The sequence below is a fragment of the Mangifera indica genome, chromosome 10 (assembly GCF_011075055.1).
Source record: "Mangifera indica cultivar Alphonso chromosome 10, CATAS_Mindica_2.1, whole genome shotgun sequence".
Classification (NCBI taxonomy): domain Eukaryota; kingdom Viridiplantae; phylum Streptophyta; class Magnoliopsida; order Sapindales; family Anacardiaceae; genus Mangifera; species Mangifera indica.
The window spans coordinates 4,232,491-4,256,863 of NC_058146.1; the positions used below are offsets into that span (position 1 = coordinate 4,232,491).

The window sequence follows — 24,373 nt, forward strand, 5'->3', positions numbered from 1 at the left end:
AGTCTTTGTTATTTATTTGTTAAGAGCACATTTTTTCAGGAAAAAGAAATGGTCAATTGAATATTAGTGACACCTGCTTGATTATTTATCTGATAACAAAGCAATTCCAAGTCCCTGGACAACTAGAATATTTGACGGCATATGAAGAAAAATAAGAAAATGAAAGCAGCACTTGAGCAGCTGCTCCAAGTGGAACCCCCTTGAGCCTTGAGGATCCATACAGAATTTCTTCAAAACGGATTATTTCATTCTTGGAGCCATAAGCGACTTGGGTTCTTTCATCAAGATTGTTGATCACCTTGTCTGGTACAGAGATATTGCCATCACTACTGTAACCTCCAGCTTTTTCAACCAAGAATCCCAAAGGAGCCACCTCAAACAATACCCTCAACTTAGCTTTTGAAGGTGGCGAAGTCACATTTGTGAAGATACCCTTCTCTTTTACAATAATGTGCACTCAACAAGTTAAAACAATGAGTAAATAAAAACCTGGAGAAAAAACTAAAGTTTGGATTAGTTGGGAAGACCTGGTTGACATCTGGCACCATTCCTCCTGTGTATCTCAGTGTGTATTTCTCTCTTACATAATAGTTTATCAGCTGTTGAGCAACAAAGAAAAGATGAAATAAGTTGATAAAAACTCCATTTCTGGGTAGAAAGAAACAACATTGTGCCTTGTTATTCTCAGGGTTATCAAAAGTTGCTCTCAAATTTCCGGGGGAGAAAAGTTTTCCTTCACCAAACTCTGTTGTCTATTTGACATGTTGCCATTTTCCTGAGCAGTGCATTGCAGAAACATTATTTTACAAGATACGTTGCGATTCAGGGCTCCAATACTTTTGATGAACATTTTTTAACAGATTTTATTGATGCAAGCAAACCTTCATCAAGAAGAAGGAACTCATGGCTGCCTGTAACATCCTCAAAAGCAAGAACATAAGTGGTACGAGGACCATAAATTCCCATGGCTGCAGCAACTTGATCTCTTCCTGTGACCCCAGTTAATTTATCTCCAGGCCACACCCCAAAGATGGTGCATACTGTAAAATTTGTGTCCACAATGCTAGATCCATCAGGAGGATCGAAAGCTGCACTGAATCCACCTGTTCAAGTTGTTCAATCTTGTTACTAACTTCAGTATTTGAATCACTAGAAAATTATAAAATATGCAAGACCTTCAACTGGCCCTCCCATGTCTTGCAGCTCAGGCACTTCTTCAGAGCAAGCATATTTTGCAGAAATGTGAGTAAGTCAAGGCCTATGCATCAAAACTCAGTTAGATTTCCATTATTTTCGTGCATTAAGTTTAAAGATTATCAATTCTGACCTCAAATAGAAGCTTGTTGGCAAGCATATCCACAGCAAGCTGCTCATCTCCAAAGGAATTGACACATGCTGTTCCTCCACAAGAAGCAGTTTTGACCTTAAAAGCAATGGTCCTCAATGCTTCTCCCATGCACATCATCAACCTAACGAGTCCCTTGTCTGGTGTTGATTTAGTGAGGAACTCCTCCTACAATCACAAACCTGTTAATAACAAGTGACCATGAAGCTAAGTGAAGCAATATTTTTCATATACATGGTGACTTACCAAGCTATCACCAATTGCGAGAATGTTTTTTATTCTTATCTTTGTTTCTATACGAGAGTTCCCTCTCCGTCAGGGTCAGGAATCTTAAATTTAAGTCGAAATTGTCATCTCTAACTATTTTACAGTTACTAATAGGGTTTGTGCATGGTTCATTTCGGTATGGTTTAATTTTTTGTTAAAACCAAATTGAAATAAGAGATTTTAAAAAATTTCAAATCATCTTATGTTTCAAATCAAATATAATTAAACTTAAAAAATAAAGTTGAATCTAATTTGGATTATGGTTGGATTATATTAAAAATCTTTTAATTTCAAATATTTCGTACTTAATAAATAACAATTGAATTATAGTTATCTAAGATATAAAATAAACATGTAAAATGAATATAAAATACATATACAATAAATATGAAGAAAATATAACAAAATATATATAAAAAAACAAGTGATACATCTCATTGTTTGTTAAAAAATTTAATTAAATATATTTTTATACATGTATTTAAAATGATTTATAGTTTGGTTCGATTTGTAAGCTTTTCAAATTATAACTTAAACAGTAATTTTTTTTTTATTTATCAATCCAAACCAAACTACTTTATAGATCAAATAATATTATTTCAAACAATTTGATCCAATTTTATAGTTTGAACTAAATTACGCACAAAATTTTGATAGTAATAAAGATTGATATTAATCCTAATTAAGTGTTAATATTAATATTAATTGTCACTTTAAAAAAAATCTAAATCTATTAATTTAGATTATTATTGGGTTTGGGCTTTTGAGGCTAGTGTTGGACTTGGGCTTTCATTTGAAGATTGAGAATTTTTTAGGTTATGCGTCAATCCAGATTGGGCTCCGGGTCACATTTTATAATTTTTATGGGCTTTCAGAAAAGTAAACTAGTTTAATGGGGTTTGCGAAATTAGGGGATTAACCCCAAAAAAAAAAATTGAAAAAGTTACCTCCAATTGGTCTGAAACAACTGAACTCTGCGCCTTCAAAGCTTCACCCACACTAATCAACCTTTTGATATTCGTTCATGGAGCTTGGAGTCTATTCTAGGGCTTTAGGCAGCAGCAAAGCGATCTGCTTTAGCCCTGTATCTACAACAACAAGAAGAAGAGATCACCGAAACCCCATGAACGCCACAAACTTTAATCTTCACCAGTTTCATCAACAAAAATTCTTAAATGCTTCAATTCTAACGTCCAAAACGTTTTCACCTAGAGAATATTCTCCAATAAAGGTTACTTATCTTTATTTATTGTTTCGACTATTCAAAACCGATTCTTTAGTATTAGTTCGAGACTTTGGGGGTGAAAGTTATCGAGTGAAGACTTTTTTTTCCCCCCTCTAACTGAAGAGGGAATAGAGATGTTTAATATTTTTGGGCGTGGGTTTGTATATATTCAATTTTTAAATGTGACTTTTTGTAAATTTTCAACTTCTTTGATGCATTTAGGTGATGAAAATGAGTCGAGATGATCCTCGCGAGTTTGAGCTTTCGAGTTTAACTGCATTGTCGCCATTGGATGGCCGATATTGGGGTAAAGTTAAGGACTTGGCTCCTTACATGAGTGAATACGGGCTTATCTACTTTCGGGTTCTAGTTGAGGTACTTCTCTTTTTATTGAATTATTTGATATTTCAAAAGACCAGCAGCCAATCCAGTTGTATGTTCAGGAAATATTATCGGATCTACTTGAATAAAACTGTTATTGCTTATGGATGAGAACTGTTTTTACTACTTGCATTTAACTATTCAACTTACTATTGTTTTTGTAAAGTTTAACTTGGTTAAAATATGGTTAGGACCTGAAACTAGTTGGATTAATTTGAGGCAAAATAATCAATGTATCATGATATGATTAATGATATAGGGCTTTTTCGGAGCAAAACATTGGTGGTTAAGAATTTTCTGACCATATGTTGTTTGTGCTGCCTATTGTTAATAGCTATAGTAACCATTGCCAAGATTCAGGTCTCATTTTCTTGTGGATATATATACATTTTTGTCTATTTTGAAGGGATTTTAAATTCGTATGCTTCCTGCTAGATCAAATGGCTGCTGAAGCTTTCACAAATTCCTGAAGTCACCGAGGTTCCAAACTTCAGTGAAGAAGCTCAGTCTTATTTACAAGGAGTGATTGACAGTTTTAGTATGGACGATGCCTTGGAAGTCAAAAACATTGAAAAGGTCACAAACCATGATGTGAAGGCAGTGGAATATTTCTTGAAGCAGAAATGTCAGTCCCAGCCAGAGATTGCTAAGGTTGAGGTTCTTCTCATCAGTTTCTTTAGATACTGAGATAATCTTTTTAACTAGAAATGGGTCATGTGCACTGCTTTACCTGTTCTGAAATCTTAGGATCATCTTAATTTCTTTCCGTCTTTCTCTTGTATTACAGGTTCTTGAGTTCTTTCATTTTGCTTGCACATCAGAGGACATAAACAATCTTGCCCATGCATTGATGCTGAAAGAATCAATAAACAAAGTCATGTTTCCAGTAATGGATCAATTGATAAAGGTGTTATGTAACATGGCTAAGGATAACGCACACATCCCCATGCTTTCTCGTACTCATGGTCAGGTAATAGAGTTATTACTTGCTTGTAGTTAGTCATTCAAAAGCAACATCGTAACAATTCAGAGAGGGCAATGATATTTATTCATGCCTTGATGTCTGAGAATTGTACTTGATGATTTACATCTGTATATGCATTCCATTGCACAAAGTTAGTGGCGTATTTTCAAAATTTATCTTGTTGTCTTTTTTTTTTTTTTTTTTTTTAATTTTGAACTTTTTAGTTTGTCCCAGTTGCTTTATAGTTTAGTTGCAGAAAAATTGACTATTCATGGCTAACCTGCAGACAGCTTCTCCAACAACTTTGGGAAAGGAAATGTCAGTTTTTGCTGTCAGGTTAAGCAGAGAAAGGAAGGAAATTTCTCAAGTTGAGATTATGGGGAAGTTTGCCGGTGCAGTTGGGAATTACAATGCTCATATTTCTGCATATCCTGATGCCAACTGGCCTCAAATTGCTGAAGAGTTTGTGAATTCTCTTGGACTAACTTTTAATCCCTATGTTACTCAGGTATTTTTATTTTTGGCACTTCTTTTTTTCCCTTCTAGTTCTAGAGCAATTTATTGCTTGCAAGATTAGAAGTCACTAGTTAAAAATATTTGCTTATTTGCAGATTGAGACTCATGACTACATGGCAAAACTTTTTTATGCTTTTATCAGATTCAACAATATATTGATCGACTTTGATAGAGATGTGTGGGGCTACATATCTTTAGCCTACTTTAAGCAGGTAAGCTTTGTGACAGAAGGGCTGGTTTTGGTGGATTTCTTCCCTTGTAAAGAAAAGTAAAAATTTTTCTTCTGAAATTTTGTGACAGATAACCAAGGCTGGTGAGATTGGATCTTCAACTATGCCTCACAAAGTTAATCCAATAGATTTTGAAAATAGTGAAGGTAATCTTGGCAAGGCTAATGAAGATCTATCATTTTTAAGCATGAAGTTGCCTATATCGCGATGGCAGGTGAGACTTTATTTATTTTTACTTCAACACAAATTTTCAGAGACTTCTTTCCATGGACTAGCTTGTGTTGTGGTTTTGAGGCCATTTATATCTTATGCTGGAAGTGGAAAATAACATACAGGGGTGACAGGGTTGAATATGCCAAAACATTGACAAACTGGCTGTTTTTCAAGTGATGCATGTATAGTTTATAAAAAGGAGTGCCTTATGTTTGGCAATATCAATTCTTTGTATTTGCAGCGAGACTTGACTGATTCAACTGTTTTGAGGAATATGGGTGGAGGATTGGGACATTCCCTTCTTGCCTATAAAAGTGCAATACAAGGAATAGGAAAACTTCAGGTATGCTGTATAAGACAAATGTTATTCTGATTGATCTGTTGGCACAAGCAGAGTTGGCACCTTGCCAATGAAGCAATCGAATTTAATGTATATATTGCTTTAACATTTTGAAAGAGATTTTAATGTTTTATTTGTGTTTTATGATTGTATTTTTAACACATCTTAGGTTAATGAAGCTCACTTGAGTGAAGACTTGAACCAGGCATGGGAGGTGCTTGCTGAACCAATACAGACTGTATGTATCCTATTCATCTTAGTAATATCTTGATTTCTCCAAGTTGTACAAACCTTAATGCTTTAATTGATTGTGTAGGATGCTAATATTGAACAAACATACAGGACCTGATCTTGTGACTTGGTTCTTGCTTTTGTAGTTTATAGATTCCTTTAGCCTTCCCTCTTTCCTAAGAAAATGTAATGTACTTAGTAGTGAGCAACTTCTAGCTGTTCATTGTAGCATCTAATGTGTTTGAATTTGGCTGTTTTGAGTGAGGATTTCCCATGTGAGGCAGATGCCTCTTTTGTATTCTTCATCGAATCTTTTGAAATGGCCCCATAATTCTTACTCTTGTGCTTATTTGTATGTAGGTTATGCGGAGATACAGTGTTCCAGAGCCCTATGAGAAGTTAAAAGAACTAACCAGGGGAAAAGCAGTTACTAAAGAAAGCATAAGAGAGTTCATCTTGGGCTTGGAATTGCCTGAAGAAGCAAAGGCTAATCTTCTCAACTTAACACCCCACGCTTATGTTGGAGCAGCTGTTGATTTGGCTAGAAATGTGGATGCAGCTGTGAATTTGGTGAATGGGACTAAGGTTTTAGAGCCTTGCTCTTAAAAAAAAATCTCACAAGACAATATAATTTCCTGACTACAGTTGTTACTTTACCAGATCAGGCTTTAAGGTGAAATGTTACTCTCATTGGGAAGGCAAAAATGACCGCATACTGAAGCTTTTTGAAGGTTTGCGATTGTAATTGGAATCTAGTAATAATTCAAACAGATGGTTGAAAATTTTAAAGCAATATATATGCCTCTGATATACTGTTATTTGCTAGAAGTTTATTGTCTTGTTATCCATTTTACTTTCTGCATGGAAGATCAAATCACCACTGGTTGTATAAGTTTCATCAAAGATATGGAGATGGAGTGTAGGGATGGATTTAAGCCGATTTGAGCTTGAGCCTGAACTCGTTGAGTTTGGCTCGCTTGAGAGGAGTCAAGTTTTACATTTAGTTTAGCATTATAGTTTAAAAAAATAATTAAAACGATATTATTTTAATACATATAGGTTAAAATAATATCATTTTAGTTGATTTATATTAAAATTTTTTAAATTTTTGACAAATTGAATTATTCTAAAACTTGAACTTGAAAATATTCAACTCTTAAGTTTAAATTTGAACTTAAGTTTGTTTGAATCAAATTTATTTTGAATTTTTTTGAATCAAATTTATTTTTCAGTTTGAATAAGTTTGATTTGAATGTTATTATGCAAAAATTCGGTTACATCAACTTAAAAGAAAAATATGGTATTGGTGGAGAACAGAGTTGAAGCCATATGGGCCCTTTCTGAAATTAAAGCAAATGTCAGGGCGGAGTGAATTTCAACCCCTTGTATTGACGAGTTTCCTCCAGATACTTTATATTAATTTATATTTTACGCATAGCCCAATTGCCTAATCAATTTGGATATAAAAAAGGCCTGCCAAAAGAATTATTCCTATCTGAATATTATTGTAATTTCAAAATGATATTTGTTTATTATGAAAAAAACAAATATTTCTTTTAGATTATTAGAATTAACAGGACCAAATAGGGTTATATATTTTTCTCCTAAATTTATAAAACTAATCATTTTTATTTAAGTTTAAACTTTTAAAATATCATATTTTTTTTTTTAAATTTTCTCTTTCTCTTTTATGATACCATCTCTGAATGAAGACTTCATCTTCGTCCAATGATAAATATGAATTTTCATTAGGAGATAACATCAAAAAAGAGAAAAGAGAGAGAAACAGATTAAAGATGACACTAGAAAATGAAGAGAGAAAACAAAGAATCTTAAGAAAAAATATAATATTTAGGAGAATTATTAATTTTTTTAAATTTAGGGAGAAAATAAATAATATTTTATTATTTTTATATATTATTAGTTAAATAATAATTTCATTCTTAAAATTTGACTTAATTGATTCGGTTAATTTTAATTATTATAGATAAATGTTTGAGTTTTTAATAATTAATGGGTATACATAGAATGCAACAAAACATCGGGTGGGAAAAAGGGTTTTGGACATTTTGCTGACGTTAAGGGAAGTTGCCCTGTTTCTGATTAGGCCGCTTGTGCCACATCACCATCCACTGTACAAAAATGAAGCTTCCTGTAGGAGATAGACACAATAGGCAGCTTCTCTTTTGCCTTGGAGAATTCTAGTACGACAAATTTTTTTTTTTGCAACGCTCTTCCTTGTATCCTTAACATGTTCATCTGTGTAAGTTTGTTCGTGCAGATTTTAGCTTATAAGAGAAAGAGATCTACCTTATAGATCACTTCGAAATCTTGTCGACCCAGTTCACAGTCTTTGTTCAACTCCATAAAACTGGCCGATTAAGGTTGGTTAGAGTTCAAAGATATGAACTTTTTCCAAAAGAAGTTGAGATGATCTGCTGCTGGCTCTTAGCATGGTAGATTAAAACACTGGTAAGTTTTAATTTTATGTTAAGTATCTTTTAGATTTTGGTAACTTGCTGAATTGAGCTGGTAATTGCTGCTTAGATTGAAAGAATGTCAGCTTATGGTCATGAAATGGAGCGGGAGTACTCCATCCGGAGTCTCGAGAGTAGAGGAGGCTCTGGTAAGTTAAAATAAAACTATGTCCTTTTTAGTACATATTTCATTATGTGATTGAATAATTGTAAATTAAATATAAAATATTCATATCACATGATTGACACATCATTCGCATTCTCAATTGTGTATACGTATAACATAGTTGGGTAAGTTATGTCACTTTTTAACTTCAAAATTGTGAAACGGTATGTTATTTTATAAGTACTTGCACTGATATTCGCTTCTATACGAAATAGATCAAGTGCTTCATTTGCTAGATCATTAAGAGGAATAACAAGTGTAAATAGCTGAATTTTCAAAAGCTATAGCCATATGAAATCATATTATTTTCAGGGAAGTTATATATTGTGGCATTGAAGATGTGTTTGCGTGGGTTCAACCGGTTCAAGTTCTAAATTAAAATACTAGGCTATTAGAAGAAGGATGATCTATATGTTTGCACATTTGGGCCACTTTTTGCGCCATGCCATCAGCGGAAAGTTTTCAGCTAATCTGCAGTTGTAAACTTATGATTATATCATGTTTGTAGTTTTTCATTTTCCCCCTAATTCTGGTGGAATATTGATACTGTTTTTTTTCCCTTGAGAACAGAATTGGGAAGCCGATATGCAGTTGAGTCAGGGTTCTATATGACATCTTTTGCTGCAACAATCTTCATTGGTGGTCTTGTAACTGTTGGGATTTTGTTGGTAACCTTGCTGATTGCATTGGCGGTAATGTTGCAATCCTGTCAAAGTAGCAGGGCTGGAGTTGTTGAAATTGCTAAAGCAAGTGATGATTACAGTTACTGCAAAATGTATGCTCTACATGCAGAACTTAACAGCTTGGAGGTAGAAGCTGATTACTTCCCTTCAGTTTGTAGGGTTCTTGCTATTCAATATCTCAAAGCTGGACTATATACTAGAGATCTAAATTTTACAATGTGGATGATTGAAAGTTATTTCAGTACTCTTTCACCAACTCCTGATGGTCTAGATGTGGTTCTGTTAGACATAGATTACGTTGTTGCTCCAAGTCCTCAATGCACCAAGCTGTTAATGGATGGGTAATTTCTCTCAACTTTAACATGTCCCATCTTAGTTAGAGTTTGGTTTTCCTGAATTTCTTGTCTAGTAAAGTTAAGGAATTTCCTGGAAGACCAATTGTTTCTCCGTATGTGAAGTTTGTAGTTTTTTTTTTTAAAGAAAAAAAAACTCTGAAATTTAGAATTTTCTTTCTTTGATGTACTCAAACACTAGCAGACTAGCTTCATTATTTGTTCCTTGTTTTGTTTAATGTTGAAGAACATAAAATCTTTTGATAAATGTTGGGAAATCAAGCAATGGTGTTGGCATCCTGTTGTGCATCTTCTTAGTAAGTCATGTTGAAGCATACTTGCCTTCCAAACTATGTTCTTGTTCTTGTTATTGATATAAGTCACTTACAAGACATAATTCTGCTATGACACAGAATTGATCCATGTGGTAATGTTGATGATATTAAAGAGGCCAATCATCTAAAGCAAATGCTTACTCTGAAATTATTCTTGTCACTTCAAGCTAGTGGATGGCCTGTGATTCTGATATCCAGAAAACCTGAAGGACAACGAAATGCCACCACAGAGCTCCTTATTTCTGCAGGATACGGAGACTGGGCTTCATTGATTATGAGGTAATGATATATCATTCATTTTTTTCCTTAGTCATCATTGATTGCATTTCTCTCCATTGTGGGTGAATCAAATTGAGCTTTTGCATTTGCCTATGGAGTTTGATTAAAATGTTAGCATTCCTGCAGGGTAGATGATGAAATGCAAATGGATAGCCGCGGATACATATCTAGACAAAGGACAATACTACAGGAAGGTGGCTTCCGCATAACTTGTTTGATTAGCTGCCAAATGGATGCTTTAATGGGTCCAAATCTAGGCAAGCGTGTCTTCAAGCTTCCAAATCCTTTATATTATGATTTTCAGCGTCTCACTGAAAGAAAGAAGCTAGCATAATAGATAATGTTGAAACTAGGCTTTCCCACTATGATTTCTTCTGTTTATCCATCGTTCGTTATTTGAAGATCTTCCATTTTATTTGTGAACCCTGCTAATCATTATGTTTTGAATTCCTGGAGAGTTCAATTGTGTGTGTTTGTGTGTATATATATATATATATATATAAATATAAATATGCTAATATTAAGTTTCCTTCTGGAGTGGACTACAGTAGAATTTTTTTTATAGTAACAAGAAACTCCATCCAAGCTGGACCATCCCATTAGAGCCAAATGCATGACAGGACAAGCATCCAAATATCTCAATTCAAACAAAATCTACTTTTTTATGAGCCATTTGACATACCTATATATACCTCTCCCAGTCTTCTTCGCTGGCACCCGATCTCATTTCATATGACTAGTGTCAACCGCCTTACACCAAATCTTCCATTGTTCCTTTGTGGAATCCCAGTGATTCTTTTGTTGTATACTATCATACTTCATACCATTCTTGTCTTGGAATAATTCAACTATATTTTTTCTTCAATAAAACTATATATACAATTTTACGTACAAATAATGTTATATCATCATATGATTCAATTTTATTTTATCTCTAAGTTAAAATTACTAAATCACATGATAACATATCATTGTTTATATATATAATACCATTCTTCCTTCGCACCTCCTTAATAAGGAAGATCTTATACACTAATGAGGGAGTGTTATGTAAAAAGGGTAATTGATAGTTTTCTTCGTATGCCTCTACAAGACAGGTGTGGTATCAAGAATGTCAATATTGAAAGACTGTTGCTGATGCAAGTGATGTAGAAAAGGCAAAGTCAGCAAGTTGATCAGTAGCATCAATGTGTTCCAAATGCATAGCTCTTTGTTTTGAATTTGAGCGTGCACAAAGTGAAAATCCACTTTGATATGCTTTGTTTTGCTATGAAAAAAAGGATTATTGCAAAGATAAATTATCCCAACATTGTCGCCATTGATTACTAGAGGCGTAGCATGTGATAGACGGAGCTCATAAAGCAAAATGTGAACCCAATTGACCTCACCGACAATAGCATCAACAACAACATGATACTCAATTTCAAAAAGCTATTGGGTAATTGTTCTTTGTTTAATATTTTTAACAATTATAATTTAAAGTAACAGGGAAAAATTATGAATTAAAAAATAAAAAAGTAAAAAAAAATTATATTAAATAATTAGTTTATTTTTTTATTTATTTAACGAAATTTACTAATTAAAATTTGACGAAAAAGGGAGAAATTAGTGTTAAAATGTAAATAATCCCGTAATTTAATTTGACTAGGTTGGCTAAAAGAGAGAAAGTGGAGACAAAATGTTTACAGCGAAGAAGATATTTTGACGTTCGTTTATTTTCAATTGTATCTCACTCTCTCTCGTCATTATCACTAATCCATTTCTTTGCCTGGCAAAAGCGTCCCAAAACCACGCTCTTCCTTCCCATTTCTCTTACTTTTCTCCTTCAAACCCCTTTCCAAGTTTGGCTCCCCATCTGGGTTTTTCTTTTTTTTTTATTTTTCACAATTTCTTTGTTTGGATTATTTCTGAGATCGAAGCTTTCTTCAAGGTATGTTTCTTTGATTTGACCAAACGAATCTACCTGCTTTGTATTTTCTTAAGTTTGTTTTGACATGAGTAGATAAAAATTTGCTCTGCCTTATCAGTTTCTTTATTTGCAACAAGTTTCAGATCGGTTACTAATTGGATTTGGTGTTTAAAATTTCAATTTTTTTGGTCAACTTAGATTTTGAGGGAGACACAGAACAGTCAGATCTAAAGAATTATTTATAGTAGCTATGTCTTTTACTGGTACACAACAGAAGTGCAAGGTTTGCGAGAAGACAGTGTATCCAGTTGAGCAGTTATCGGCAGATGGGGCTGTTTACCATAAATCTTGCTTCAAGTGTTCACATTGCAAAGGGACATTGAAGGTACTATTTTTTTTTTTTTTATGTATATTTCTGGTTATTTTGCTGTTCCTTTAGTTGATCTTTTTAATGAAAAGTAAAAAATTATTAAGCTAAGGTTGGTTTATGTAATGGAAGGGTGTTGGCTTATTTTGAAAGATTAATTTTTCGGGTTTACGTCCCAATAGCCTTAATGATGTTTCAGTCGGTTAATGGTTTTTGAACCCTGATTTAATCAATTTGATGTGTTCCACGCCTGTAGATTTTGTTGATTGTATGATTTATTTATTATTATATAGCTTTGTGTTTATTAAGGTGGGAAATTTGAATGTTGTCAGCTGAGCAATTACTCCTCCATGGAAGGTGTACTTTACTGTAAGCCTCATTTTGAGCAGCTGTTCAAAGAGACGGGTAGTTTCAACAAGAATTTTCAGTCACGTATGTATCTTGCTTTCCAGATGAAGAATCTCATTTTGTTATTTGTTGACAGTTCAGTTTTACCTGTTTAATTAGCTATCGGTTTTATTGTTGACAGCTGCAAAGTCAGCTGAGAAGTTAAGTCCTGAACTGGTAAATCTTCCTGCGGTATTGAACATATGTGAAATTTGGTTAAAATGTATCTTTAGAAAAAAGATTATAATTAAAAATGTAAATCATGTTAAAATATGCCATATGTTTCTCGAGGTCTTTCTAATTCCCAATAGTCTGTTGATTTCAGACAAGGTCACCTAGCAAAGCTGCCAGCATGTTCTCTGGGACACAAGAAAAATGTGCTACTTGTGGAAAAACGGTCTATCCACTGGAAAAGGTAGGTTCCCAGGATTTTAAAAGTCAGCAAATTGTAATAGTCTGTGTAGAAAGTTTCTCCTATTACAGAGCCTGTGTACTGAACGTAGGTGTTGTTCTATACTTATGAATTCCTTGTTTCAAATTGAGGTACTCAAGTGTTGGCCTGATACAACCTTTGTGTTTGTTAATTTGTCTACATTAGTTTTATGTTATGAAAAGAAGTCATTGAAGTTCATTAGGAGAATATATATATATATATATGGAAAAACTGTTGGGCAGCAAACAAGCAATCCGGAAAGTGTTTACTTAGTTTTAAGTAGATGTATGTCACAGGGGTCTCTAGGCCTTATTAGTTGTAACTTCGAAGCAAAATGCTAATAATTTGTTGGGATCAGATTGTTCTGCTAATATATATGGTAATGTGTAGTCACAGATATTAAGACATTCAATAATATTTTGAAATTCTTGTTTGTACATATACCTTCAAAGCTTAGGTTTTTAATATGGATTTCCTGTGTCATAAATCATCAGGTAGCGGTGGAGAACCAAGCCTATCACAAGACATGTTTTAAGTGCTCTCATGGTGGCTGTTCCTTAAGCCCATCAAATTATGCAGCCCTTGAGGGTATTTTGTATTGTAAACACCACTTTTCTCAGCTGTTCAAGGAGAAAGGTAGCTACAACCATCTTATCAAGTCTGCATCAATGAAGCGTGCCGCAGCCTCAGTTCCAGAAGCTTGAACTCACAACTGATTTCTACTATCTATTTCGTGTGGCTTTGTTCTGTTTGTCAGTGTGCTTTCCTTTTGATTCCTCTGATTATTGTTGAGGGGAACTAATAAACCTATGGTTCCTCGATTGGTTTGTGCTCATCTGTGTTGGGCATTTTGTTGCGATAATGGTTACAGGATTGTGCATTCTTCCAGTTATGAAAATGACCATTTGCAGGGCTTGATCTTAAAATAAATATTATCAGACTTTGGTGCTTTTGTTTTCAGTTTGTACAATTCAACATAAACTGGAAAATCTCTATTCTCATCTCTTGTTTTCTCTTTTCTGGCATAGTTATTGCTTTGTCAGAAATTATGGTTTTTTGAAAGCTTCTAATTTCATCAATGAGATGACAATTAAATGATGTTTCAGGAAGTGGGCTTTATGGATCATTTAATTTCAATTGTGATTCCCTATAGATAATATTTAGTGAAAATTCACAGCAGCCTTTGAACTCGATTTTTACAAACTGCTGAATCGAAAATAATTCCACTATTCCTCGACTTCGACTGAGTTCAGAAATGTCGAAATAGGTTTCAGCTCACCATGACCGTCTCTTTCAGGAAGCTCTCTCTATCTCCCCGCAAGCGTTTCTTTCGCGAAAAACATGTAACTTTATTTCTGTTTTAAAATTTTAGGTTAATAAATCCGATACTACACAGTGAAAATAATGAACTACACACCGCCGGAAGACGCCGCCGTCTCTATCAAATCAATTTTATACACTCTTCTCGACGTTGAAACGGCATTGGACAGTAAAACCTCATAAATGTGACCCTAGCGCTTGGTTTTCTAATCTCTTCTCGGTCTTCAAATCACGAGTCTCTAACATGGATCCACGAATACATTTCAGTTACTGTTGAGTCACTTTTTCATGCTATTGCGAACGAGTACGGCACCATTTTAGCTGGGTTGTTGCCGGAAGTGGTGCCGCTTTTGAAGGAGAGGATTAAAGAGAGTTCAATTGATATAGACAATGACACTGATCAAGTAACCGCCGCTTCGGCTATGGTTCCAATTGTTCATGCGATTTCGGCGGCTTAACGGTTCCGGTGGTTTGTTACTCAGGTTTGAAAAGTTAGAAAAAGCTTCAAAAATCTGAGTTGTATTTAAATATAATATCTGAAAGTAGTATTATAATTGAAAGACCATCGGAGATAGATAAAACACTTTATATATTACATTTTCTGATATTATTCTAGTTTTTAAAGAATTTTAACTGGAAACTGTTTTTGGAAACATTTTAACTTGTTTTCATGAAGTTTATTGTGTTTAAATTCTATAGTAAACTGGCTAGTTGTAAAATTTATTGTCCAGTTCAGATTTTTCGTTATTTTAAGAGAGGTTGTGATAATGTTTGTAGGTTGAGCATATCCTGATTTGGGCAAGTACTGCAACTTGCTAATTCCTTGTGCATTGGCTGCGCTTGACCACTGGTCACCGGAGGTCAAAGTATGTGCTTTGATTAATATATCATATGATATGACTGCTGTAATCATTTGCAAATTGTTGGATGATACTCTTTTTCAAAAAAATTTCAGGCGCAGGGTATGGTTGTGCTTATACATCTTGCAGAAAATGTGAATGTTGTGGGTCTTAGTTTGTATGAAGATGTGATTCTTGATGCTTGCTGTCAGAATATTTCTTCCGCTGATGAGATATGGCACCTTGTTGTGGAGATGTCAGTTCTTCTTGTGACTAGTACACAGAGAAGTAACTGCAATAGCTCGTGGTATTCTTGTAATCTTTGTTTTACTTTTCATAAGTTTTTAACTGCATATCCTGATTTTGTAGCTTCTAATCATAGGGATTGATAACCAGTTGGGATCACAAATGGATGCACATTTGTGACCTCTTTTCAGGGTCAAGAATGCTTCTTATGGTTCATTATGGTTACAATCTTTTGGGTGACATGAGTTTACACAGTTCTAAATTATGTGTTTCACCAGAAAATTTAGTAAATTTACATGCTGTGACTGGCTAAAAGTGCATCAGATCTCTTCTGGGCCTTAGATCTTTTTAGTTTTTATTTTTAGATCAGAAAGGAGCTTGTAGATAGGCTAGGTTTGAAAGGATATTGAACGAGATGCTTCAGTCACTTGGAGCGGTAGCCAAGAAATAAAGGAGCCACGTCTTGCATGGCCCAAAGATATTGAACCTCTTTTCGGTGGTCTTAGCCTTGTTTTATTAGCTCATTTTGGTCGCATACTTCCACTTTTCTTCAAATGGATGCATGCTGATGATGATGAAACTTTGTCACTGGTGAGAACTAGCATCTTCTAATTCAAGTAGTATTCATTTTTCTCTCTTTCTTTTTCAACAATTTGAGGTTTAAAAAGTCGTGAAACTTCTAATTTTACATTGTAAAATAATGGTGCATCCTGATGCACTCTGTGTGCGATGAATACCTGTGTCAGTAATCTGTTTCTTCTCTTGTTTAGACAACTCTTCTACAACCACTATCCAGACCAACCTGCAAGTACTCATTCTACCAGCAAATACTCTTCCCCCACAAACACAACAATCCACCATAAAGTCAACAGACCAATCGAACAGTAACAGAATAATTATATTAATTCAAATAAGCAAGTCCAACACTTTCAGTTCACCAGTAAAAGTCAATCGGAAATAAACAGTAAACAAAAGAAAATGTTCTGGCAATGTACGTGCCAAATCCTCCCAGGCCATAGCGCCTAAAATCCCAGATTTCCCTACTTAATTTCCTCAAAACTGCATTTCTCTTTCCTCCTCCCTTCTACATGCTGTCAATCCAATCACATTTGCCTTCCATTTTCCAGCCCCCATGTGTGCCAATCCTTTGCCTTCTTTTCTAATTGACTCCACCTCACCTTGTAGTAAATTTCCACTGCTGCTCCTATTCCTTCGGTATACTTTGATGATAGGTGGTCTAACAGTCTTCTAATTAATGAACTCCAAGATCAAGCATCAAACTTTTAACATTGGTAACAGTATCTTACATTTGAAATAGCTGTTGTTATTGTCTTGATGTATGAATATATAGCTTTTAAGTTTAGCTTTTTGCTCTGCAAAGACTATAATTCTGAATTGTACTTCCTAAAGGAATATGATAGAATTTTTCTTTGGCGTTCTGCTTTTTGGTTTGTTTCTAAACATGTAAAGATTTAAAAGCTTTTTCTATTGAATAACATCTACTTTTGACTGAACCTGTGATCAGTATTGTTAGACACATTTGGTGCGATGAGAATCTAATTATTTGTGCTCTTATCGAACATCTTTTTACTGCAGCAAATTCACGAATTTTGGCTGCCACTAATGTAATTGGTACTTTTTATTGAGTGTATTAAATTAATTTCTGAATTTATTGGGCAGGTTCTCAAAGGGCTTCAAACTACAGTAAAATTAACGTGCATAGGGAACTCACCATATGTTGACGGGTAATTAAGTTATCCCCTCATCTAGGAGTTTGATGAATTTTAGATTCTGCTTGATCATAATTAGAATGCATCATCATATACACATCATTTGAGGAAGTGAAATGGTAAATTAGTACGATATTTTAATTGTTAAAACAATTAAATCAAAATATGTGTGGGGAACTCTGAGATTCAAAACTGCTGCTGCTTAGACAATTGTTTAGGGCATTGCTGAAAATCAACAAAAGAATTGATTCTTTTTAAATGCTGAAAACTTTTGTTCATTTCTTAATTTTGTCATTGCTCTTTTTCAGGCTCTATTGGATTTTTTGGGTCCTGCAAACTAGTTCCATGAAAGATGTTTTGTATATAGGCAATTCATTGATCAGTTTTTTAACACGAAGACCTACAATTGGCTTAAATTTCTGCAGGGAGCCACTTCTCTTTTCTCATTTCAAAACATATATGTGTCATCCTCCTACAACCAATTTGTTAAACAATTCTTGAACCGAGTTTCGAGAATCTTCCACTTTCCCAGCTTGTGACTGTAGTTCTAAGCATTTTATTTTTATTATATTGGCATCCAATTTTCGGACTCTCTTTTTTTCTCAGTTTCGAATTCACCTTCTCATATTTTGAATTCAGATCGGTGGATGAACTTACCAAATTGTACAAGGAGGCAGCAATGAGAAGAGCTTGGGAGGAAATCAGAACTGGTATTATTTATTATTCAGATCCTAATTCTGCTGAAACAGTAAGAATCTTTTTGTTTTTTTAAAGAAAAAATGATATTCATATTGGGCCCAAAAGAATCAAGCTTTATTTTTTCCTTCCTGTATTGACTAGATGTAAAGGCTTACAGTTTCAAACAGCCTGGAACAGGTACAAGGATGATCCCAACTTGAGCACTCTTGGTTCTTCAAGTGAAAGAACCGTGACTGGTTTCAACACTCAAAATCCATTAAAAATATAACAAAATTTGTTGGGTTTGTTGAGTTCAACTAAGAGTAATATATATATATTGTATAAAAGTAAGAGTTGCACCTGGAAGACACAGAAGATGTGAGTTTGTTGAGAAGGTGAAAGGCATGGCAACTTTATATCCCACGCCTATCGTGCATAGTTTAATCAATTTTTCCTTCTCTGTATGTCTTCCTATGTCTTCTATTTTCTCTCCTTGATTATGGAATTTCCTCTTTTTTGGATTTACCCTCCATCTTCATTTTCATCTTCTTCTTTCATATTAGTCCATGTCAGTCATATATATATATATATATATATATATATATATATATATAGATACATAGATAGATAGATATGTCAATTTTACAAAACTTTTCCTAAATTCTGATTTATCTCACGTTTCATTCATCTAAATTATTTTTTTATAACTAAAAGAAAATGATCTTCCATGATTAAAAAAAAATAGCAGAGAAAGAACTTCCAAAACCATTTGAAATCATGACTAACTTTCGTTAATTAATCAATATAACAAATGTTAATAACAGACTTAGTTGTATAGTGACCCAATTCTACAAATCTTTCTTGAAAGAATAAAGAAGGTAAAACAATATTCTCTACAAACACCAAGCTGGGCATAATAGAGATAAATCAGTCACTTTTTATTGGATTTTTCTACTTTTGTCTAATCCTGCGCTTGTTGCTGATACAAGATGGAATCCTAGTCTCAGGCTTCCAGCTAAAAAATAGAATTTGAATGGGCAAAATCTAAGACCACCACCACGCACCTCAAACTTTGCCCACCAGAGCTGTTGCCTCTCTTCTGGCACTATTCATAACAGATTACGCATATTCTTTTCCTTCATGTTGTCTTGCTTCTTTTCTTTGATTCACTATAGAGGATCACTCCAAACACTGTTAGTGTATAACCAAGCATTCCGGTCACAGAAACTGGATTTTTAAATATCAAAATCGATACCACCACAGCTACTGCCCCCTTTGCATTTCCTAGTACCTGAACGACCCAAATGCTTTATTAATCTCATCACATAATATATATTTAATACTTTGAAGAAACATGTGAGACGAAAAGAGCAAGAAAGAATTATCGTTTGAATGTATCAAAACAATTAAATCTGCAATGAACCGGAGTGAAGAAAATAGTAAACATGATGACAACAATGGAAAAGGGGTTATTTTCTATTTTTCTTAAATTCTCCAATAGGTATAGTTGTTTGCAAGGAAAAATATGAAAAAGACATTGAAGGGTTGGAGACACAGCTTTCTAAAAAGAGTAAGAATTACAAATTCCAACAATGCCTATCTCTTCTATCAAATTGATGCTTTAAACACATCAGTTGAGATTGTTTGATGGGTTTCACAACATATGAAAAATCACAATAGAAGATAACCAAAGCTGGTATAATTTCAAGCATGGGAAAGCAATAAAATGATCCACAAGGAGGGTTGATATTACCCCCATACCATAGTACGACCTGGAATGTGAAACCAAAGATAAAATCCCCCCAAAAAATACCATACATAGATTTGACCGTTAACTTTGAGTAGGTACACCATCTCAAAACAATCCAAATTAAACCATGACAACAAATCCAAGGGGAGCTCTACCACAGTTCACACAATGTCCTTTCACTACTGGGGTCCTATCATCCCAAAATCATATCCACTCAAAAGGATCCCAGTTAGTTTCATAACCAGCTTTAAGTTGTCTATTGATTGTTAATCATGGAAATTTCTCTTCTTTATGTTTGTGAACTTTCTTATATTTATGAACAGAAAGGCATTGAGTTATTAGCTTAAACATTGAAAGAGAAGCAAAAATAACAAATGTTTTTTCAAAGAATAAATCCAGAAATGAGGCATACCTGGAGTGTCAGAGCACTGGTATGTTTAGTGACCAAAAAGTTGGTCAGATTCACGAAATAAGCTAGCGCTGAATTGAATAGTAGATACCAGATGATCTTGATATTGTCTCTAGCAAGAGCAAGCGTAATACCAACCACATTTTCTTCCATTATAAGTGTTGCCGGGAGTAGAAACACAACAGCTATTGGAGCCATGTATAGAAGGAGGTTCATAGAATTCAGCTTTTCCCTTCAAAAAAATTACATATTTTTCAGTAACCTTTACTAATGTCCTAATTACTTGAAACATAAGACCAAGAACTTATGCCTTCAAGTTAAAATGAAATAAAACAGTTTCCTTACCCTTCAGAAGAAAGTAAAATTCCTTGTAGCACTGATTTAAGCGCCCTGGCAGCTGTTGCTGCAATGCACATTATAAAGCCAAATAAATGGAAACTTGGCTCACCCTGAACCCACATAAGAAAACAATAAAAACAGTCAGAAGCAGAATAGTTTTCCAATAAGATCACTATAATGACACATAAATTAAAAGCATCAACTAGTTACAAAGTTGTGTTATACTTGAATCTAGCTGAAAACCAAAATAATTGTTACATAGAATTCTAACTACATAGCAGACTTGCTTCGTTCTGCTGTATAAAATTCAAAAGGATTATCAGAGTTTACTTACAGCCCAAATCAACAAAGCTGAGACTATAATCATTGAACTGAAGCAAGGCCATCCCATTGATTCAACAAAACAACTGGTTTCTGCCTCGAATTTGATATTTATCCCGTTTCCAAATCAAAAAACAACTACAATAAGCTAATTTGATTTCATTAAACGTCTAATTTGATTTCACCAACCACCAAAAACCTTTAGAAAAATCCAAATTTCACCAAGACCTCAAACAAAGAAACAAATAAGCTCAATTCCAACCGACCCCATAAACAAAAACCCAAATTACTCAATTAAAAAAAAAAAAAAAAAACCAAGGAATCAAAAAACACCAAAACAACAGAAGGAAAAATTATATTACATACCCCACTAGCTATGATAACCCCAGTAACAACAGGAATGAGGGTGACATAAGTGAGCCAAGCTTCACGCTTAAACGTCATCAAGTAGGCAAAAACAGCGGTGAAAAACGGCGTCGTGGCACCAACAGCCTGGTTAAAAGAAACCGGCAGGAACCTCAACGAGACATTCCCAAAAACAACAGAGATACAGAACACGAAAGACAGCGCCGTGATTTTGAGAAATTGAAGACGAGATCGGATAGTTTGCATAGGAACCATCTTCATCCACGCAATGGCGATGTAGCTTAACAAAGAACAAGCCGTCATGTGACACATGGTCAAAAAGATCGGGTACTTGAACCCGTAATTACTTAACAAGTACTTATTCAGTAGCAGAACTCCTATATTCGAAGCGTACCATGACGCCACCAACCCCAACGTGAAAAGTTTGCTCGAGCTCTTCATCTCCAAAAGAAAATTTTTTTTCTAAAATTTCTGAATTGTCGGTGATCTGGGGATTGAGATTTAATGCGAAAAACGAATCAAGTCCGTTGAGATATAGAGTTAAACAGTGGATCTGGGTAACGTTGAACGGAGTTCATGACGGATCTGGTAATGTGAAGAGGAAGAGGAAGAAAAATGTGGCTCTGCAAATAAGAAATTGCCGAGAAAGAAACAAAGTCCCAATGATACCAAGGTAAACGCGTTAAAGAAGGTGTTGCGGTTGCGGTGCTCGTCTGCTATTCGGATCCGGGTCTGGATATTAACATAGGGAATTTTATTTTATTTTATTTAATATAAAAATAAGGCCAAACGACTATTTGCCACCCAAGGTTTAGCGTTTTCTCAAAAGTCCCCCCTTTAACTATGGAAACACCAAACATCCACCCATGACCGGTTAGATTTAACCAAATCCTAACGGTAGTAGGGGTAAAATCGTCATTTTTGCTATAATATTAAAAATAAACTAAAATAGAATCTAATTTTGCCCCCCTAAACTTTAAAAACTAAAATTTTCCCCCACCCTAAGTTTTAAAAAATCACAGTTTTACCCTAGGGTTTGGTTTTGAAATCTCCGGCGACCTCTCCGGCTCCGTTGCCGACGGCCGCTCCCTCCCGAAGCAAGCTCTCCTTCCGGAGATCTCTTTCCTCCCATTTGGAGGTCCGATCGGCCCCCGGAGACGCCGTGGGAGACGAAGCCCGGAGACGCCGTGGGAGACGAAGAACTTCGTCTCCCACGGCGTCTCCGGGCGCCGATCGGACCTCCAAATGGGAGGAAAGAGATCTCCGGAAGGAGAGCTTGCTTCGGGAGGGAGCGGCCGTCGGCAACGGAGCCGGAGAGGTCGCCGGAGATTTCAAAACCAAACCCTAGGGTAAAACTGTGATTTTTTAAAACTTAGGGTGGGGAAAAATTTTAGTTTTTAAAGTTTAGGGGGGCAAAAGGAGATAAAATTTTCAGGCGTTAGGGTTTGGTTAAATCTAACCGGCCATGGGTGGGTATTTGGTGTTTCCATAGTTAAAGGGGGGACTTTTGAGAAAGCTAAACCTTGGGTGGGAAATAGTCGTTTGGCCTAAAAATAACAGTGTAGCAGGAATGGGAAGTAGAATTTATTGGAAAAAACGACTTATAATTCAATGAGTTGGAGCTTAGTGGTCGTCCAAACGCAGCCTTAATATTATTATTATTTATTAATTAATTGATATCCAATTTCTTCTCTTTCTTAGATTGTTCTTGTTGCCTTTCAATTTTTTCATTTTGTGACCATTAATTAATAGAAATGACAATTCAGTCCGTAAGATCGGGTTTTTCTGACCTGTTCTTCTCTAAATAAGAGATTTTCTAATAAAAATTAAAATAAAAACAAAGTAAAAAATATTAAAATTCTTACAATTAAATATAAGAATAAATATTATATCTTCAACCCATATCTTCTTTAATTTGTCTTTTCTCTTATATATTTTTTTAAATTCTTATATAATTTATTTTTAAAAATTTTAAATTATTATAAATATTTATTAAAATCTAACAAATATTTCATTGAAAAGAGAAGAGGGGGATAAATTTTTTTCAAGTAATGAGAATGGGACAAAAGAGAGACAGGATTAAGGCATTCATCCCGTCGTCGTCTCTATCAATCAATCTTTATTGTTTTAGTAATTTCGGTAATTATGGATAATATGTAGATTTCAGAATAATCTATTGTCATGTTTGAATAAAGCATAAAGTACATGGATCCCACTAAGGGAGTTTTTAGTAAAATTAAACCAAATAAATATGGAATTAACGGTCCATATATATTATAATAATAGATATTTATATTTTATCAAGAAAACAAATTTGGACCCAAATGTGTTTGGTTCCAAGTTAAAATTAAACTTACTTTGATTCTTCCACTTCACATCACCCACAAATAGGGCTGGATTCGAGCCGAGTTTGGCTCGTAGCCAGCTCGAGCTCGGCTCGTAGCCAGCTCGAGCTCAGCTAGCAGTCGGCTTAAGCTCGGCTCGAGTTTAACTAGGTTCATTTTTTGTTATCAAAACGATATCGTTTTTCATATATATTAGTCAAAATGACGTCGTTTTGTATAAAAATTTTTTAAAAAAAATCTACCGAGTCAGCTCGAACTGGCTCGGCTCGAGTCCAACCCTACCCACAAACCGCAATAAATAAAGAGTCAAATTTGGGCGACTTTCTTAACCACAATATTTACCTAATTTTGACATAAACTTGGTTAACTTTCATGCCAAAGATATGAAACAAAATATTTAATTCTGGCTTGTCAAGTCAATACATGTTTCGTGCTTGCTATCAACAATATTTTTAAAATCGAATCAAACCAATTGATTAGACAAGTTATATTATAAATTAATTTATAATATAGTCTAATTTCATAATTTGTTTTAATTTATACATAAACATTAATTTGTTTAAAATTCAATCAACCCATTAAATCAGATAAACTATTTAAAATCAGGTTTACATAATACATATTTGAAACTGTATTTTATATGTTTAATATATTTTATAAGTTAAACTGATTGATAATTTGGTTAAACTGTTCGAATCATGAACAAGTGAAATAATCAAATATTAATTAACAACGTTAAATAATTTCAAATATAAGAGGGGCCATGAGGGGGTGTTTTTCTAATGGAGTCCTAACTTGAAAACGTTTTTAAATTTATATTAAAATTGAGCGTTTTATGTGCTGTAAATCGTTTCATTTCGTACATCCAATCCAATCCAACAACTAACAAACACACCTTCTTCATCTCTAGAAATGATTATAATGCTTGATCTCTCTCTCTCTTTTTTCTT

The 24,373-nt window shown here is 34.3% G+C and overlaps 4 protein-coding genes and 2 pseudogenes across 4 annotated transcripts; 4 read left to right on the forward strand and 2 right to left on the reverse strand.

The window, feature by feature from the left end:
• Positions 1-84: 84 nt before the first annotated feature.
• Positions 85-2,050, reverse strand: LOC123227817 (annotated as a pseudogene).
• Positions 2,051-2,528: 478 nt separating this feature from the next.
• Positions 2,529-6,520, forward strand: LOC123227136 (adenylosuccinate lyase-like). The gene is made up of 10 exons (XM_044651822.1): positions 2,529-2,843; positions 3,060-3,212; positions 3,654-3,869; positions 4,006-4,188; positions 4,469-4,690; positions 4,794-4,910; positions 4,999-5,142; positions 5,383-5,484; positions 5,651-5,719; positions 6,073-6,520. Exons 1-10 carry the CDS (start codon positions 2,637-2,639, stop codon positions 6,316-6,318), a joined length of 1,659 nt encoding a protein of 552 aa, XP_044507757.1. The 5' UTR covers positions 2,529-2,636; the 3' UTR covers positions 6,319-6,520.
• Positions 6,521-7,888: 1,368 nt separating this feature from the next.
• On the forward strand, positions 7,889-10,454 carry LOC123227147 (uncharacterized protein At2g39920-like). Its single transcript, XM_044651830.1, has 5 exons — positions 7,889-8,184; positions 8,260-8,338; positions 8,926-9,379; positions 9,784-9,984; positions 10,111-10,454. The coding sequence occupies exons 2-5, from the start codon at positions 8,269-8,271 to the stop codon at positions 10,316-10,318; spliced, it is 933 nt and encodes a 310-aa protein (XP_044507765.1). The 5' UTR covers positions 7,889-8,184; positions 8,260-8,268; the 3' UTR covers positions 10,319-10,454.
• A 1,275-nt stretch (positions 10,455-11,729) lies between these two features.
• On the forward strand, positions 11,730-14,010 carry LOC123226989 (LIM domain-containing protein WLIM2b-like). The gene is made up of 6 exons (XM_044651588.1): positions 11,730-11,914; positions 12,092-12,278; positions 12,593-12,692; positions 12,790-12,824; positions 12,973-13,062; positions 13,575-14,010. Exons 2-6 carry the CDS (start codon positions 12,144-12,146, stop codon positions 13,782-13,784), a joined length of 570 nt encoding a protein of 189 aa, XP_044507523.1. The 5' UTR covers positions 11,730-11,914; positions 12,092-12,143; the 3' UTR covers positions 13,785-14,010.
• A 563-nt stretch (positions 14,011-14,573) lies between these two features.
• LOC123227818 lies at positions 14,574-18,418 on the forward strand (annotated as a pseudogene).
• A 243-nt stretch (positions 18,419-18,661) lies between these two features.
• On the reverse strand, positions 18,662-21,789 carry LOC123228027 (probable sugar phosphate/phosphate translocator At3g11320). Its single transcript, XM_044653213.1, has 4 exons — positions 21,079-21,789; positions 20,398-20,501; positions 20,056-20,284; positions 18,662-19,184 (listed from the first exon to the last, which is right to left on the reverse strand). The coding sequence occupies exons 1-4, from the start codon at positions 21,517-21,519 to the stop codon at positions 19,032-19,034; spliced, it is 927 nt and encodes a 308-aa protein (XP_044509148.1). The 5' UTR covers positions 21,520-21,789; the 3' UTR covers positions 18,662-19,031.
• Between the last annotated feature and the right edge of the window lie 2,584 nt (positions 21,790-24,373).

Excerpts from the sequence above, each read along its gene's own strand:
- LOC123226989 (XM_044651588.1), top strand. The coding sequence starts at position 12,144 with ATGTCTTTTACTGGTACACAACAGAAGTGCAAGGTTTGCGAGAAGACA. Across the intron at positions 12,693-12,789 it reads CAACAAGAATTTTCAGTCAC|CTGCAAAGTCAGCTGAGAAG; the intron begins GTATGTATCTTG and ends TATTGTTGACAG. Across the intron at positions 13,063-13,574 it reads CGGTCTATCCACTGGAAAAG|GTAGCGGTGGAGAACCAAGC; the intron begins GTAGGTTCCCAG and ends ATAAATCATCAG.
- LOC123227147 (XM_044651830.1), top strand. The coding sequence starts at position 8,269 with ATGTCAGCTTATGGTCATGAAATGGAGCGGGAGTACTCCATCCGGAGT. Across the intron at positions 8,339-8,925 it reads CGAGAGTAGAGGAGGCTCTG|AATTGGGAAGCCGATATGCA; the intron begins GTAAGTTAAAAT and ends CCTTGAGAACAG. Across the intron at positions 9,380-9,783 it reads ACCAAGCTGTTAATGGATGG|AATTGATCCATGTGGTAATG; the intron begins GTAATTTCTCTC and ends GCTATGACACAG.
- LOC123228027 (XM_044653213.1), bottom strand. The coding sequence starts at position 21,519 with ATGAAGAGCTCGAGCAAACTTTTCACGTTGGGGTTGGTGGCGTCATGG. Across the intron at positions 20,502-21,078 it reads GGGTTATCATAGCTAGTGGG|GGTGAGCCAAGTTTCCATTT; the intron begins GTATGTAATATA and ends ATGTGGGTTCAG. Across the intron at positions 20,285-20,397 it reads ATTTTACTTTCTTCTGAAGG|GGAAAAGCTGAATTCTATGA; the intron begins GTAAGGAAACTG and ends ATTTTTTTGAAG.
- LOC123227136 (XM_044651822.1), top strand. The coding sequence starts at position 2,637 with ATGGAGCTTGGAGTCTATTCTAGGGCTTTAGGCAGCAGCAAAGCGATC. Across the intron at positions 4,691-4,793 it reads TTAATCCCTATGTTACTCAG|ATTGAGACTCATGACTACAT; the intron begins GTATTTTTATTT and ends GCTTATTTGCAG. Across the intron at positions 5,143-5,382 it reads TGCCTATATCGCGATGGCAG|CGAGACTTGACTGATTCAAC; the intron begins GTGAGACTTTAT and ends TTGTATTTGCAG.